Source organism: Falco cherrug, chromosome 7 (genome assembly GCF_023634085.1).
Source record: "Falco cherrug isolate bFalChe1 chromosome 7, bFalChe1.pri, whole genome shotgun sequence".
NCBI lineage: Eukaryota > Metazoa > Chordata > Aves > Falconiformes > Falconidae > Falco > Falco cherrug.
The window spans coordinates 34,292,011-34,307,780 of NC_073703.1; the positions used below are offsets into that span (position 1 = coordinate 34,292,011).

General features: G+C 43.7%; 1 protein-coding gene across 2 annotated transcripts; it reads right to left on the reverse strand.

Moving 5' to 3' along the window:
- Positions 1 to 350: 350 nt before the first annotated feature.
- MAPK1IP1L (mitogen-activated protein kinase 1 interacting protein 1 like) lies at positions 351 to 12,701 on the reverse strand. Of its 2 annotated transcripts, XM_055716567.1 has the most exons (5): positions 12,591 to 12,684; positions 12,011 to 12,101; positions 4,760 to 4,787; positions 3,509 to 4,222; positions 351 to 3,031 (listed from the first exon to the last, which is right to left on the reverse strand). In XM_055716567.1, exons 2-5 carry the CDS (start codon positions 12,082 to 12,084, stop codon positions 3,020 to 3,022), a joined length of 828 nt encoding a protein of 275 aa, XP_055572542.1. In that variant the 5' UTR covers positions 12,085 to 12,101; positions 12,591 to 12,684; the 3' UTR covers positions 351 to 3,019. The 2 variants fall into 2 exon arrangements, with proteins under 2 accessions (XP_055572542.1, XP_055572544.1); XM_055716569.1 differs by lacking the exon at positions 12,011 to 12,101 and having other exon boundaries at positions 12,591 to 12,701.
- Positions 12,702 to 15,770: the final 3,069 nt, after the last annotated feature.

Here is a 15,770-nt window from a genome sequence, read left to right on the forward strand (position 1 = left end):
AAAAACGCACACCACACTCTTCACAGGTAAAAAAAAAATTAAGCCCCATTCCTCCTCTAGAACAAGCAAGATCACATTACTTTTTTTCCTCTTAACAGGGCATTTATGTGAACAGGCAATACCCGAGGCTGATATGCTACAATATCGCAATGGTCGCATCCACATTTAATATGCCTTATGCACAAGCTGCAAAAATTCACAAAAGGAAGAGGAAAAACACAGAAGTCAAGTAATTCTGATTTTATATTCAGTCTTTGCAAATCAAGGATGTCCTATTTTTACTATTCATTCAAGGCAAAAGTCTACACAAGCATGCCAAAAGCAGTAATTGAAAAACAGTGAACACCACAGTCTTGAAAATACGTTTAATGTCTAATCTTATACAAAAGTGACAGCATTTTCAAAAAAATATCAAATCCTGTATTTATAGCTTCTCACTATCATACAGCAATATTTGTTTCATCTAAAGAAAATACAGCAGCAGGTGATAATCTATACTTTAAAGATGTGATTGCTTATATTTCATATTGTAAACAAATGCAGTATGTCAATCTCAAAGCACAAGTCAAAACGAACTTCTCAGCAATTTAACTCAAACGATGCATAGAAATGTACAAATTCCATTGCAAAAGCTTCAGGCCAGAAGTTGCTCACACTTGACATAACATGTGATAAAGTTACTACACGGTATATAGTGACAACTTGAGTTTTTACACGATAGATTAACAGGTATACCCTTTTCACTGCTATGCAAAGAACTTTGCTCACAAAAACAAAGGGGTTATGAAACAGGTTTTATGATCTCAAGAAATACGAATATACATTGAAAAACATCCCATATATACTGAATTTTAGCCTAAATGTTCCAGTAATAAATCCTGCCTATTTCAGGAAGAACCTAGAAGTCTAGTTACTTTTACAAATCCCCTTGCCAAAAATCATTACTTGCTACACTTGCTTTATCCTTTCCTACCTCTTCCCATTCCCTGCAAAGACATACGGCCAGTGCAATTTCAAACTGGAGTGCTGCTACTGCACGATCCGTTCATTTGGAATAAATGTTTTTTCATTACATTGATTTATCATCTAAGGCTGCAGGTATCAAAAAAAGCACTTGAGCAAATGTAGTCAATGTTCTCTTATGTTAATTTTTAATTAGTCTTGCCAAGATCTAAGCCAAGTCTGTTTGGGGGGCAACTGGGGCTTATTTAAGGTTAGTAAAGACTCACTTTTTGTTCCTATTTCTAGGGTTACAGATGCCAGGTTTTAAGCTGAAACGTTAAGTATTTTTGTTCAGCTTCAGTACTGTCTCCCTAAAACAAAAAAATACACATACTTCTGCTATTAGCTTTCGTGACATTAGAGTAAAACAGGCACAGCTAAGATGACTGCCGCCTTCTGCAAAAATATTGCAGGACTTTGCCGTAAAGGCTAGGACTACTAACACGCATCACCACCAGGTCACCCCATTTGTTTTTAAGATAGTCCATCACATGCATGCAGGAAGCCACGATAAGGTACTGGAAGAGAATTAACTCGCTTTCACAGTTCCATGATACAAAGACTCCCATGGTAGTTAACAAACTACCATGTTAAGCAAAATTTGTTCTTAATTCTACTTACAGCGGCTAAGTTAGGATATCCCCAGCTGGGGATGAAACAAACTGTCCATGGTCAAAGCCTAGGCTATGAAGTACCACAAAGAGTGCCAGAACTTCTCACAGACACATGGCTGTGTGTCTCAATAACACTAAACTAGCATTGCAGCAAATCCCTTGCATGCTCTTTGCACAGATATGGCAAGAATATGAAAACTTACTGTAGTGTCCCTTCAGAGGGGGGAGGAGGGGGGACAGCTACACAGCAGTGCACAGGCTTTTAAACATTCAATTACTCCCAAATTACACTTACTCAGTGAGGTATGCAGACACACAGCTGAGAACAGAGGACTCTTCCCCATTACGATACTCAACAGAGCCCCAATGAGACCTCCTCGTTCTCAACTGTGGCAATAAGGATCTTTGTAGCCGATGGAACTAAACACCATGCCAGAAACTGCCGGGAAGGGAATTATGAGGTTGGGTTTTTTGATCTTTTAAGCTCAAGTTCAGTTTCCAGGGACTCTGAAAAAGTCTGCTGAGTTCACGCAACTCAGCAGCAAAGTCAAATATTAAATGACTAGAACCCAGGTTAGAAATAGGGAAGTACCTTACCTAAGTGGGAATCAGTTTCTCTTTACATAGACCAAGCCAAACTTCCAACCACCACAGAATGAGAACTGGCAAAATGATGTCCTCATTTGCATGCATAAAACTCACATTTGTCGATTCAAAGTTAACTGCACATTCAGGTTATTAAATTTGCACATAAATGCCTGTTTGTGAACACGAACAGTGTGCTGACAAGTCAGACCAAGTATTTCAAATGCGCATCTTCTCTTCCGTAGTCCCAGACTGAGCAATTGTTTTAAATATATACAAAATGCTGAGAAAACCTTCAAGTTCTCATGCTCTGTCTCTTTAGTTTGAATTACTGTAGCATGTTCAAAAATTACATTTCTTGAATAAAACCTTGAAACACTTTTTATTGACATTTTAGAATAACCTGAAAACAGACAAAATATGACTATCCATCCATTCAGTGACCAGTACAAGTCTGGCAACAAGACTTAAAGCATCCATGGAAACTTAAGAATTAACTTTTTTTTTTTAAGTCCTTGGGCCAGATTCTTTATAATCCTTACTTGGCAACTCCCGTCTTTTCAAGGAATACTTGCCAACATAAGAACTACAGATGTTAGTTTTATGTATGTTCTTCGTAATTCACTTTGAAACCAAATGATTATGCCAGCATATGAGCAAGGTAAATTTACGCAAACTGCTCCTTCATACCTCAAATGCACATACAGAAGGCAAGTATTCTTCATAGCCCCAAACATTACTGAAACAAAAACTGTAAAAATCTCTGTAAGTAGTGGATGAAGGTGGAAAACTACAGTATTTTGTTGCCCAGAATGTATTCAACGGTAAGGCTGCAAGAGACAATAATTCATGGTCAATACAGGCTTTTCACAAAGCAGTTAATTCACAATTACAGAAGTTCTTAATTAAAACCAAATTCATCTTTATAATTTATTATTCCTTCCCTATGTGCCTTAGAAGCAATCTCACTAGATTACAGAGAACAGAGTATTTTCTCTTTCAGAAATTACTACAAGGCTTCCCCTCCTGCCCCGCCCCCCCCTTTCTTTTTGGCCTTTTAGAGAAGGCTTTCTACAGAGTGGAAGACCACTGTAATGTGATGCTTAGACACACTCCAACTTGATATAATTTAACATTCTAGTATGTTTAGTTAAGCATTTAAGAAGTTGGCTATTATTCCACTCACTACAGGAATAAACCAGATGTGCTGAAATCCCTTACCTGCACTAATAGGTCTTATGCTACTCAATTTCCACACTTAAAAGTATTACATTTTAGAGTAATTTGAGACCAAAATTAATACTCACATGGGGACCACCAGGCATTGATGGAGCACCAGCAGGACCAGATGGCACTTGAAAAGGATTAGGGGGTGTAGGATAGAGTCCTGGAGCTGGATATGATCCTGTGGGTGGAGGGAATGGACCCGGCGGTGAAGGTCCCCATGTTCCAGGTGGGACCGTACCCCATGGTACTGTCGGTGCAGCCCCTGGAGTCTGGGTAGGAGCGGAATATGGCCCTGGGGGTGGATATGGCATGCTAGGTGCAGGATACTGCCCTCCCATTGTTGGTCCCCATGCTCCAGAGGGCATGGATCCCCATGGCCCAACCGGAGCAGGAGGTGCAGCTGGCTCTGTTGGACCACCATAAGGTCTTGGAAGCTCTGGAAAGGGCATATTTGGTGGAGGATACTGCCCTGGTGGGACAGGACCTGGCACAGTTGGGGGTGGATATGGACCACCAGGAGGAGGGCAAGAGGGTCCAGTAGGAGGAGGAGGAAATGGAGCAGGCGGTCCAGGGGGCATTGAAGGATACATTCCTGTTGGTGGAGGTCCAAATGGCACACTGGAAGCAGACGTATTTGGTGGCAGTCCGGTTGGCGCCATAGGGGGAGCGCTTGGGTTGTTCCAAGGATTCGAAGCTGGCCAGCCCTGCGGTGGCTGACCAGGCTGTTGGCCAGGTTTTGTACTGCTCACTTTGGAGGTTTTAGCAGGTGACTGATCTGGTAAAGCATCTGCCAACTAAAAGATAAAGCATCAGTGAGAATGTAAAATGTTTACTGGACTTACTAGTTGCAGACATCCACCCACTACGAGTATATGTTTCAGTTGCCAAAACGGGAGGAGAAGAGCTCTTTGTTGCTGCACAGACACGATTACATTAATTTTTGTGCAGCTTCTATCATTAAGGTAGAAGAGGCATTCTGACATGCTGCAGTTAGAAAACCAAAGATAAAAGGCAAGCGACCACACAAAGCAATAAGCAAGTTCAGTGCAAATCTGAAAAGATTTTCATAGATTTCCATTACAGCTATTCTGACCCTATTAAAGCACAACTCCTTTGCTAATAGCACAGCAGGAGAGACCACAAGGCACCTAGCAGCTTTGTATGTTTAACCCAGACTGCTGTATCTGCCCAAAAGGAAAACACCACAACTGCAGTAGTGGAGAATTAGCCTCTCACACTGTAAGCTCTCCTTCATCTTGAAAAAGGTTGTCAACTTTTAGAATGAAGTACCAGAACTGGCTGACCTTCAGGAAAGAAAAACTGTGACTTACCGAAAATTCATCAGTTCCAGACATTTTGCTGAAAAGTAAGGCAAAATAAAGTGAAAATTGTTGAAAATAATAAAAGTATTTCAAGCAAGAGTTCATGAGACACTCTACATTTGTCTCAATTAAACCACAGTAAGTACTGAACTGGCAGTGCCTCTTCGCAGTGGCTTGTTTTAATGACTCTGGCCCACACAGGTACATGCCACCCATATACTTTCCTCTTGATAAAGTTCTCATGAAAATGAAAGTCTTCAGCCTCTACCCATCTCAGACAGGACCAACACATAACATAAATGGGTCACATTACACTAAAAAAATATTTCAAGTTTTCATACTGAGTAGGCAGCCTACCCAGACAGTGACGCCTGTAAAGCAGTCACACTTTTCTAAACTGGGACTCAGAAAAGGTACAGCAGGCTGCTTGCAGGTGAAGTTAACGCATCAAAAGCAAAACATGATTAAATCCTCATGCAGACCTTATTGTCAGAAATAAAAGAACTATACTTGGCTGATGCTTTAGCCTCCAATTACTTCCGAACATACTAACGGTAGCGGAAGCTCTTACTTATGTTCACTGACTCCAGCTAGCTAGCCTTAACTGAACGTAGACATTGCAAAGGTGTCATTAATGTGTACCTAACTTCTAACCTTTCAACCCTTACAAGAAACATCGAATATAGGGACCAGTGAGTCATGCTATCTTTTTATGAAGGCAACTCCAGCACTTAGAGCTTTCCAGAGCTTCACCACAATGAATGTTGACTGGCTTTGTCAGCCATACAAAAGGGCAGCTGAAGTTATAGTCAGTTTGATTAACAACAAATACTGACTAGAGGCGAAGAACTGTTAACAGACAACCACAAGCAAGTGAAATAGGTGCACATGTCCCAGTGCAGCCAGAAGGTTTTAAGGAAGAGCGTGGGAGAAGGAGAAGAACATAAGAGGAGGAAAAATACCAAATATAAGTCAAGAGTACAAATACTACTGTCAAGCTGACCCCTATGAAAAACAATCCTTGTTTTTTCTTGTTGAAGGTGAAGACCTCACTTTTAACACAGAGATCGGTCTCAAGGACAGATGTTTGTATAGATAGCCTATGACAAACAAGTGTATAAGCTTCATTAGGTTATAAATTACATAATGCAAATAATGCACATGTAAACTAGAGTAATAAACTTGTACAGTTTCAGGGAAGACTATCTACACCGTTTCCTAATCTTAGGACAGTACTGATTCAGAACAAGGGGCCATTTAGCTCAGCATCCCATCTTATCTTCAACAATGACCAGTAGGGAATAACAAGAACTGATACTTCAACAGTTCCAAGCTCAGAGTCTTCCAAAATTGTAGGCAATTTCTATGGAATAATAAACCTCAAATAATTTCTTTTCCACAAACACATCCAGTTGTACCACTCATACCTACAACATCCATTAGCAAGGAACTCCGCAGGGCTGCTATCTGTTATACAAAAAAGCACCTTCTTTCTGTTCTAACCTGGGATCTTACTAGTTTCAGTTGTTGCGCCTTCATTCTTGCAGCTGAGGAAATCAGTAAGTCTATTCTTATCCACACTGTCCATGCTATTATTATTCTACAGATTTTTACCATTTTCTTTCAGCTGTTCCTTCTCCAAGCTGAGCTCTATCTTATTTCATTGACCTTTGTGCAGCAGCTATTCCATACTTTTGATTACTCTCACTGCCTCTCTGAGGCTTTTCCAATTCTTTTATACCTTTTGAGATGAATGACAAGAAGAACCACGCAGAATTCAAGGTGCAGGATAATCACTGATTTATACAGTTCCATAATTATGTTCTGGTTCGTCTTCTATTTCCTTCCTAATACTTCTTAATGTTTCATCTGCTTTTTGATGACTATCAAACTGACACTTTTGTAGCAATATCTCACTCCTCAGTGTTAAGGGTCAGCCCATCATTTTATATATGAAATTATATGCACCACCACTATACATTTATCTACTCTGAATTACATCAGATTTATCAACATTGAATTGTACCTGTCATTTATTACCTAATCCTTACTTTCCTGAATGGCTTCATATCAACAAGACACCACTCATCTCATTTCCCAAGTTATTTATGACCACACTGAGCAGCCTAGACCCCGGTGGAAACACAGTGAACTTCCACGTTACACTTAATAATTTAAATAAACCTTTTAAGAAATACGTTATCTACAAAGGTAGCATCCTGGTGGAAATCACTGCCTAACTGTATGAATCTGAAGGTTAGTTAAAGCTTCAACATTAGCTTACAACAGCAGTAGTTCCTTCAAGTAAGTACAAATACCTAAGTCAGATGGGGTACACTGATCAAATTGGAATCATAGATTGGTTTGGTTTGGGGGGGGACCTTAAAGACCATCTAGTTCCAAGCCCCTGCCATGGGCAGGGACACCTCCCACCAGCCCAGGTTGCTCCCAGCCCCATCCAGCCTGGCCCTGAGCACTCCCAGGGATGGGGCATCCACAGCTGCTCTGGGCAGCCTGTGCCAGTGCCTCGCTGCCCTCACAAGTAAAGAATTTCTTCCTACTGTCTAACCTAAATCTGCCTTCTTTTAGTTTAAAAATATTCCCCCTTGTCCTGCACTCCAGGCCCCTGTAAAAAGCCCCTCCCCAGCTTCCCTGTCGGCCCCTTTGGGTACTGGCAGGTGCTGTCAGGTCTCCCCGCAGCCTTCTCTTCTCCAGGCTGAACAGCCCCAACTCCCTCAGCCTGTCTCCACAGCAGAGGGGCTCCAGCCCTCTGAGCATCTCCGTGGCCTCCTCTGGACTCGCTCCAGCAGGTCCGTGTCCCCCTGATGCCGGGGGCCCCAGACTGGACACAGCACTGCAGGAGGGGTCTCACCAGAGCGGAGCAGAGGGGCAGAATCCCCTCCCTCGACCCGCTGGCCACGTCGCTGGTGATGCAGCGCAGGGTACGGTTGGCTTTCCGGGCTGGGCCATGCTGAGCTCCTCGTCCACCAACACCCCCGAGCCTTCCTCCTCAGGGCTGCTCTCGATCCGTTCTCTGCCCAGCCCATTATTTGTGCTCAATGATCAATGACTACTTGTTTAAAGTTGAGAAACCAACTGATCTACTTCTGGAAGGTAGATTTTGCTCCCATTATTAACAGCTCAGCTGTTCAAGAGACATCTACCAAAAAAAGTTCAATTTCTCATCAATAGATACCTCTTACATTAAAATTCATTATTTTTTGCAATGAACCATACTCAATAATAATCACAAGTTGGTATGTGCTTTTTAGTGGCATTGTACTTCAATATGTACTTTACCTATACAGACACAGAAACTAATATAATCCACAAAATATAGGTAATCAATCATTAATATAGAGACAAGAACAAAAATAACTTTTTACAGAGGTATGCATGTAAATGTATTCATAAGAAAAAAGAAAAAAAACCCCACAAACCCAGGTTAACAAAAAGTAACACCAGAACAGGCCACAAGAATCATCCTTTTTTTGGGCAGATGGAGAGATGGGATAAGACCAACTGAAAAACAGATCCACAAGAGATTGAAAAAAGCCCACAGAAGAAGTTAGAACATATGCTGCAAGGGACAGAAGGAAGAAAAGAACAGACCTACAGGCGAATGCAGAAGAAAATCCCATGATCTGTCAGAAAAGTGACAGGGAGTAGTAAATTCAAGTCAAAACTGTGAATGAATACAGTTGAAACAGGCCTGCTTACAAAATATCAACAAATAACCCCAATATTTGTCAGCAGATTTCTGTGTCATGAAAATTAAGGAGACAATTCTGCTGCGCGACTTATTAAAAAAAAAGCGTAGTTAAGCATAGCTTATAGTGAGATTTAGTGGCTTTTTTGCTTTGGCAAGCAGACAAGAGCAACATTTGTTGGCAACATTTGGCATTACTGAGCCAATGCCAAGCATGTCAAGGATCCTCTCGCCGACAGGATGGCCTACTTCAGGGACGTTTTTTAAGCACACATTTCATCTGGGTACTGCCACCTTCAATTAGTAAATAGGAAACTGAAAATTACCATTAGACATATTCAGACAATATATGAACTAATTTGTACTTAAATCCAGAATCTACAACACTAGTATAAAGAATTTCAATCAAAATCTTACAGAAATATCAATTATATTTGTAAGAATATTGCCGAAGGCATTCAGATGCTTGCAAACTGGACTTGAGAGACACTGTCAGACAGAAGACCTCCAAGTAACTCCATTTTAACGTACCTACTCATCATGCATGGGCTCAAGATTTTAGAAAAATGTACTGAATGGCTCTTGACTAGAGTTTTAGTGTCAGTACAGTTAACAAATCGACTCCCATTTTCTATTCAAGCTTTCCTAGAAGCACCGATACAAGCAGAGAAAAGCTGATTCATGTCACAGACGTCTGTTTTGCCACATCTAAACTTTACTTCAAATTATTCTTTCCTGGAGCTGAGGGAAGTAAAGAGTGAGTGGAAGGAGAAGGCTTCAGGAATTTAAGTAATCTGGCAGGGAGTAGAAAGACTACAGAACTGGCAGCACTCAAACCGAAGTCCTGCTCACATCCACTGTGCCGTAAGATACGATTTCCTTTGTTTTCTGAAGGCCACCGCCCCTGGTAACATCTCCTGCTTTCCAGAAGTGCAGAGCCTGCCAGCTCCCAACCACTGGTCAGGGCACCATTTCCCAGCCACCTCTGAGAACGCATATGGCCAGAAGTGTCAAACTGAAGCCAGGGATAGACAGAGATCACCGATGTCTGCAAAAAAGGCATCCAGGAGCAGAAACTCTCTAATCCTTTATCCTGAAGAGTGATGAAAGGGCATGAAGGACTTCCATTGCACCTACCCAGAAAGCACACACAGCAAAATCTTCAAACCACAGTCCAGGCTCTCCTGGACACATGAGTTGCTCCCAAAAATTAACAGCAGGTAGGTGAGACAAGCAAGCGTACCAAGCTCCACGCCACAGGCTGGAGAAAGGTTGGGAAGCACCCCTCCAACACAGCACCGGCTGGCTAGTTCTACCAACAGGGTTCAAGACCAACTGGTGATTTTCAGAGAGGTCTGTGAAAGCCCTGGAAAGTTTCTGGAAGTGTGGTGTTACGTGTGGCATACTAAAGCTGTCCTACTAAACAGCTTCCACAGTAAGACAGCTCCACAGTGTTTAAGCTCTAAACTCTCCCTGATCACATCCAGCCCAACTGAAAGGGATGGATGTAGTAGTACTTTTTCTCATACTCTTGCCTTTCCTGACTTTTATCCATCATCAGTCCTTAGGGACACTCATTAGAAAGAGCTGTCCAAATCACTTTCTTTTAATAAAGCTCTCCAAAACTAAGCATCAACTGCTTTCATTTTTTTTAGTTGTATGACATTTTCCAAACACTTGATGTGCCAGATTTAGTTCCCGTCTCCAAGATCATTTTTCAAACACAGAAAAAATGCTTTTTAGATGCAACAGGCTCTGCTGCATTTCCACTGGGTGGCATGGCTCTATCAGGAAAGAGGTTCTTTTGTCACTCTAACATGACTAATACCTACCAGCATAACCTCATCTACAAGATTTCTGCCCACATAAGTATAACTACCCAACATAGCTATACAGATAAAATGGAAGAGAGACCAAATCTTAGACAGCTTCTAAATGTTTCCTAAAATATGCAAATTCCTGCAGCTTCTACCTTCAGGCATTAAACATCAACATTTTATAGCTGGCCTTTCCCTATCTTTAATGCCTTCTCAGCAGCCACACTGATGCGCTTGCGTACCACGCATTCATTTAATTTGACCTGCATGTTTATTCACTGGGAGAATAAAGACAACTGGTAAACAGACAGAAGGAGGGGAAAAAATAAACAAAATAAACGGTTATATCATTAGTAGCTAGATGAGATTTGGTGATCTTTTTGCCCCTTCCCATGTCTGTTTTGACTAACAAAAAGGACAGTAGTCAGCTTTTTAGTTTTCACGTTTTCAGGACAGATTTAATTATGACCAGACAACTAAAATGTTGCATTTGCTATAAATTATCAACTACCAGAAAAAAAAAAAATCTTCAAAATAGAAGTCTTATCAGTTTCCAAGACCTGTAAAATACAAAGCCATAAAAGACTGTAATCTGTTCCAGTTTTCCACCCGTGACAGGCCATTCAGTTTCACAGCTGCCTCCCTACCAAGACCAGACCTAATCACTTCAGATGGTCACCACATCACAAGCAGATGGTTCTAAACCCAGCAGACATATATCACTTCTGAGGTGGATTGTTCATGTGCCAGCTGTGATACAGAATCAGCGGAGAACAGTGAGTCTCCACTACGCAAGATTATTCCTGTCCGCACCATCCTACCCCATGAATCTTGCAAAAGATTATTACTCCAGCAGCTCAGAACAATTAAAACATAACTTCCATAGTTGCCTCTAAACTTTGTTTAGCACTACAGACCCCATGCTCATCACGTTATCCAGCTTCCAATTATCAATTCTTACGAAGTCTTCCTGAACTAGCTATTAAAACTATTTAAAGAATACCTGTGTTCTCCTCCTATCAAAGCTATATACTCAGGAATTATCAGCTTACTTACTTTTATTTGTTTTGGATGAAATAAACATACTGACCCCAAGAGTAAGTGACTATCTGCTATCTTCACTGGAGGGTTTTTGGCGCATGTGTGCCCCCCACCAATAAAACCACCAAAACTGCATGTCATATTCCAGTTCTAGCATCAATGTGACAAAGTCACAAAGCTTTTTGCTTCTGAACAGAGGCTCAGAGCTTTTCCAGGATACAGTAATAACTGCTTTTCAGGCTCCAAACCCACTGCATGGATATGGCTGGCATCTTTCACATGCTGATCTGGCACTGTTAAAACATACTTGAATGAACTCAAGTTTCAAGAATATCAAAAGAGGTTTCTAGGCCTGGCTTGATATTTACCTCAAATTTTTGCATCAGCCACTGGTCTCCATAGGTCTAGGAGAGGGTAGTTTCAAGGTGTATCAGTGTTTTTTTTTAAAAAAGCTACCTTTGGTTTTACATCCACTGACAATAAGGTTGAACAGCATCAGAGCAACACTGTCTTCTATGGAATCTACCTAGAAACAAGTTCCCTCTCAGAGATAAAAACCTGTCAGATATCTCTCCAAGCAATGCACCCTTTAATACCACACAGTGCTAGCTTTCCCAGTAAGTAGCTACCTTAAGTATATTAACATTTGATAAAATGAATCAACTTCTCATAAACTATGAAAAATCGACTTGCCTGAGACCTTCTTTAACGAAGAACCTTTGAGTTAAACAGTCATTTATGTGCGATCCACATTCATTTTTAGTCATTTACGGATGACGATCATCTAGCATCAATAAAGCCAACAAAACATTTTGCCCAGTCAAGACACAGTAGCTACCACTGTTACAGCGTAAACCAGATCTTCTACAAAGGAACCTCCTTTGCTCTGCAGCATCAGCGAAGCCAGCCCCACGGCACGGAGAGCGGCGGCAACCACTAGGCCGCCACCGGCCCCGCGAAGCGATCGGCCCTCCCCAGGCGGCGGGTCTCCGGGCGGGGAAGGCTACCTGCTGGGAGGCCTGCCACCCCCCGGTACCACCCCTCCGCAGCTCGCCGGGGCCGGGAGAGGAGGCGGCACCTCCCCACCCGCCTCTCCCGAGGCTTTGAAGGGGGAAGAGCCAGCTGAGGCCCGGCAGTCCCCGGGGGACGGCCCCGCCGCCGAGGTGGGGGATGGAACCCCCTCCCCTTCCTCCCCACACAGCGGCCCGGCCCTCCCTCCCGTTGGCTAAGAGGCCGGGCGGGCAGCAGCCCGCCGTTGCGCGGCGGCGGGTACCTGGGCGGGAGGAGCGCGGCGCGGCGCAGGCCAGGAGCGAGGCAGCAGGCGGCGGCCCGCAGCACCACCGCCACCCCGACGCCCAGGCGGAAGCGGAACTACGTCACAGGCCCCACCTCCCCGCCGTCCGGAAGCTCCCGCGCTTGGCCCCACCCCCGAGGAGCGCCCGCGCCCTCCCCGCCCGCCCCGCTGCGGGCCACGTGACACACACCCCCTACCCCCCCCCCCGCCAGCCGCCGCCGCGCGGCCTCGCGGTCACGTGGAGCTTTCCCGCCCCCGCGCGCCGGGGGTTGGCAGCGGCGCTGACAGGATCCGCCCGGCGCCGGCCACAGCCCGGGCCCCCGCAGGGACTGGCGGCCCCTCCCCGGCCCGGCACCGGCCTCGGGGCACCGGGCGGCGGGGCCACTTGGCAACAGGCGTCCCACCGCCCGCCGAAAGGTGTCTGCAGCGGCGGGAGGGTGACCTCGAGCCCTTTGCTGGCTTGGCTGGCCGCTTTCCCCTCAGCTAGCACAAAATCCCACCAAGGTTTATGTAAAGTTACCCAAAACGTACAGTTTTAGCATTTTAGACCTAAGGGTTGGGCGGCACACCTGATAACTTGGCGGGTTTTCGCAGATAACGACATCTCCCTGCTTACCTTCATGTCCTCAGACCGTTGTAGTAAGGAGAACTAAATATACAGCATCGTTTTCCTGCCCTGCCCCTCCAAGCTATGACACTAATCCTGCAAGCGTTTGCATACACAGATTATTCCGTTAAACTCAGCAGAAACGCGGGCATGGGCGATGCCGAGCAGATGCCAAGCACATGCCAACGGTTATGCCCCATGTGCTGGCGCCCTTCCCCTTGTGACTGCACATCTATTTGTACTTCTCAAGGTCGTTATTCTGCCATTTCTGAAGCAACTGGGAAAAAGCAGCAGCAGGGGCAGGCCCCAGGCAGCTATGGTAGCTGCAACAGGCATGAAACTGTAACGTTTTTACTTATTTCTTTGCATAAATCATCACTACTAAAACTAAATGGGCGTTCACTACAGACCCAGTCCCATGACGGCATGGTAACTTGGTTAATCAGCTCCCTCCAAATTTAATTAAACACCATGGAAAATTTAGACTGATGTCACAACCGCCTTCCTGAGCACAGCGATCACTGGGAGTTTGTGTAGAAACAGCATATCTTGTGTGGCCCTGTTGGAAGAAACAAACAAGTAAGAATGAAATCAATCTTTCTCACACAGCAGTTCAGCTCACCTTCACTTTTCCATCCTAGAAAGGGCTCCACCGCGGGCAGTTGCTGCTGGGTCCTGGTTTGCCAGCGGTGACAGCAGGAGTCCCCAGAGCATGATGTTTCTTCCTGAGCAATCTGGTAGTTAGAAACCTTAATTAATGAGCAAACATACGGCCGATGACGGTGATGTTGCCTCACTTTAAATCTCAAACTGGGATGGCAATAGCACTTTTAATCAATAACCTTACCAGCCAGCCTTCACATTAGGATCGCCTGATGTGTAATAAATGTCACCCCCCTTTCTGCAGAAGCAGAAAGGATGATGAATTTTTGCACAAACATTTATTTGTTTCACAGCTTTCCCCTCCTTCGGGCAAAGGCAGCTCTTCATCTGTGTGTACGTATATACTTAAAGCTGTAAAAAGAGCTGCAGACATGACTTTACATAATTTGTGTGCAATTGATCCGTCTTAGTGCCAGGAATTGGACTCAGGGGGCCTAATGTCAAGCCCTGGCCACATCCTATTGGAAGACATTACTTTGCACTCTGAATTATGTAATAGAAAAAAAAGTTGGGGTGAAATTGCAAATTTAGAGCTTGTATGTAGCTCTTAAGGAAGACAATGGAAGTTGTGTGAAAGAAATTTGGCTTACTATTAGTAAGAGGCATTATTTTCCATGCCTCTATTGTAGGACCTGCTGGGGTATTATTTAAATTACTCAGACAGGCTGTTTGGTATAATAATGTGAGGACAGTTCTTTATTACAGGTCTACGTTGCAGGGCCTGCACTGTTGCCTGTATGTTACAAGTACAGGCCACTTTGTTTTCCCTTCAGCATCATATAAATATTTGGGTTGGAGAGAAGCTCCGGTCTAACCTGCATCTCAAAACAGGGCTAACTTCAAACCTTGTCAGTTCTGAGTGTCTCCAAAGATGGAGATTGCACAACCTCTCTGGACATCCAGTGCAGTCCCTAAATACAGTCACTGTGAATGCTGCCATTATTCCTTGCATCTTGTCAGACTTCCCTTTGCTGTATCTTGTGACTGTTGCTGCTTGTCCTTTTGCCACGTACCTCTGCGAAGCATCTGCCTGCTCTTTAACACCCCTCTGGGTGGCTGGAGGCTGCGGTGAGTTCCTCCTACCCTCTCTCCTAGCTCAAAACCGCAATTTCTGCAACCTCTCTTCATACCCTCTGGCCCCCCAGCCACACCAGTGGCCCCCCTCTGAACTCCCTCCAGTTTGTCGACATCTCTCTCATCTTTCAGTGGCAAACTCGAGCATAATTGCCTGCCTTAGCCTTTACTTCGGGGTGGAAGAACAACAGACAATACCCAAATTGTCTGATTTAATACTTTTCAGGGACAATAACACAGATCCTGAAATGTGACAAGCATCAGAGTCAGGAAACTTTATCGCACCCAGAGGGCTGTACATGCCACAAACAATAAATTCAGAAGAACAATAACAGTATCTTTTTTGTACCTCCTGCTCTTACATGAGCTAGTCAGAAGGAGGAACTGAGACACAGTGGAGGCATCCCTTTTTTATCCAACCAGAAAATAAGAGGATTAGGTTTTATTTTTTGTAATGAGTTTAAAACTATGGAATGTCATGTCAGTTTTAGTTAAAAAAATGCCAGTCTCTGACGATGGGCTAGAACAGTGAGATGTAAGATATTAAGCTTCAGTTACAGTGTTGATTCTTCCTGGGCGATGTCACTCAGCTTTTGTATTCATGCTTCACTGTGCACTGTGAACATCATGTGCTCTGAAGAATTAGCTGAGCCACCCTGAAGCTAGATTTTAAAGGATACCAGATGGTATGTTCAATGCATGTGGTAAGCTTTTATATGCTTTTCCCCTATGGCCAATCACTGACTGATCATTTATTTCAAAACCCTCATAAAATAAATCACTTTGAAAATGACGCTGTCTCTAGTTAATAAGTG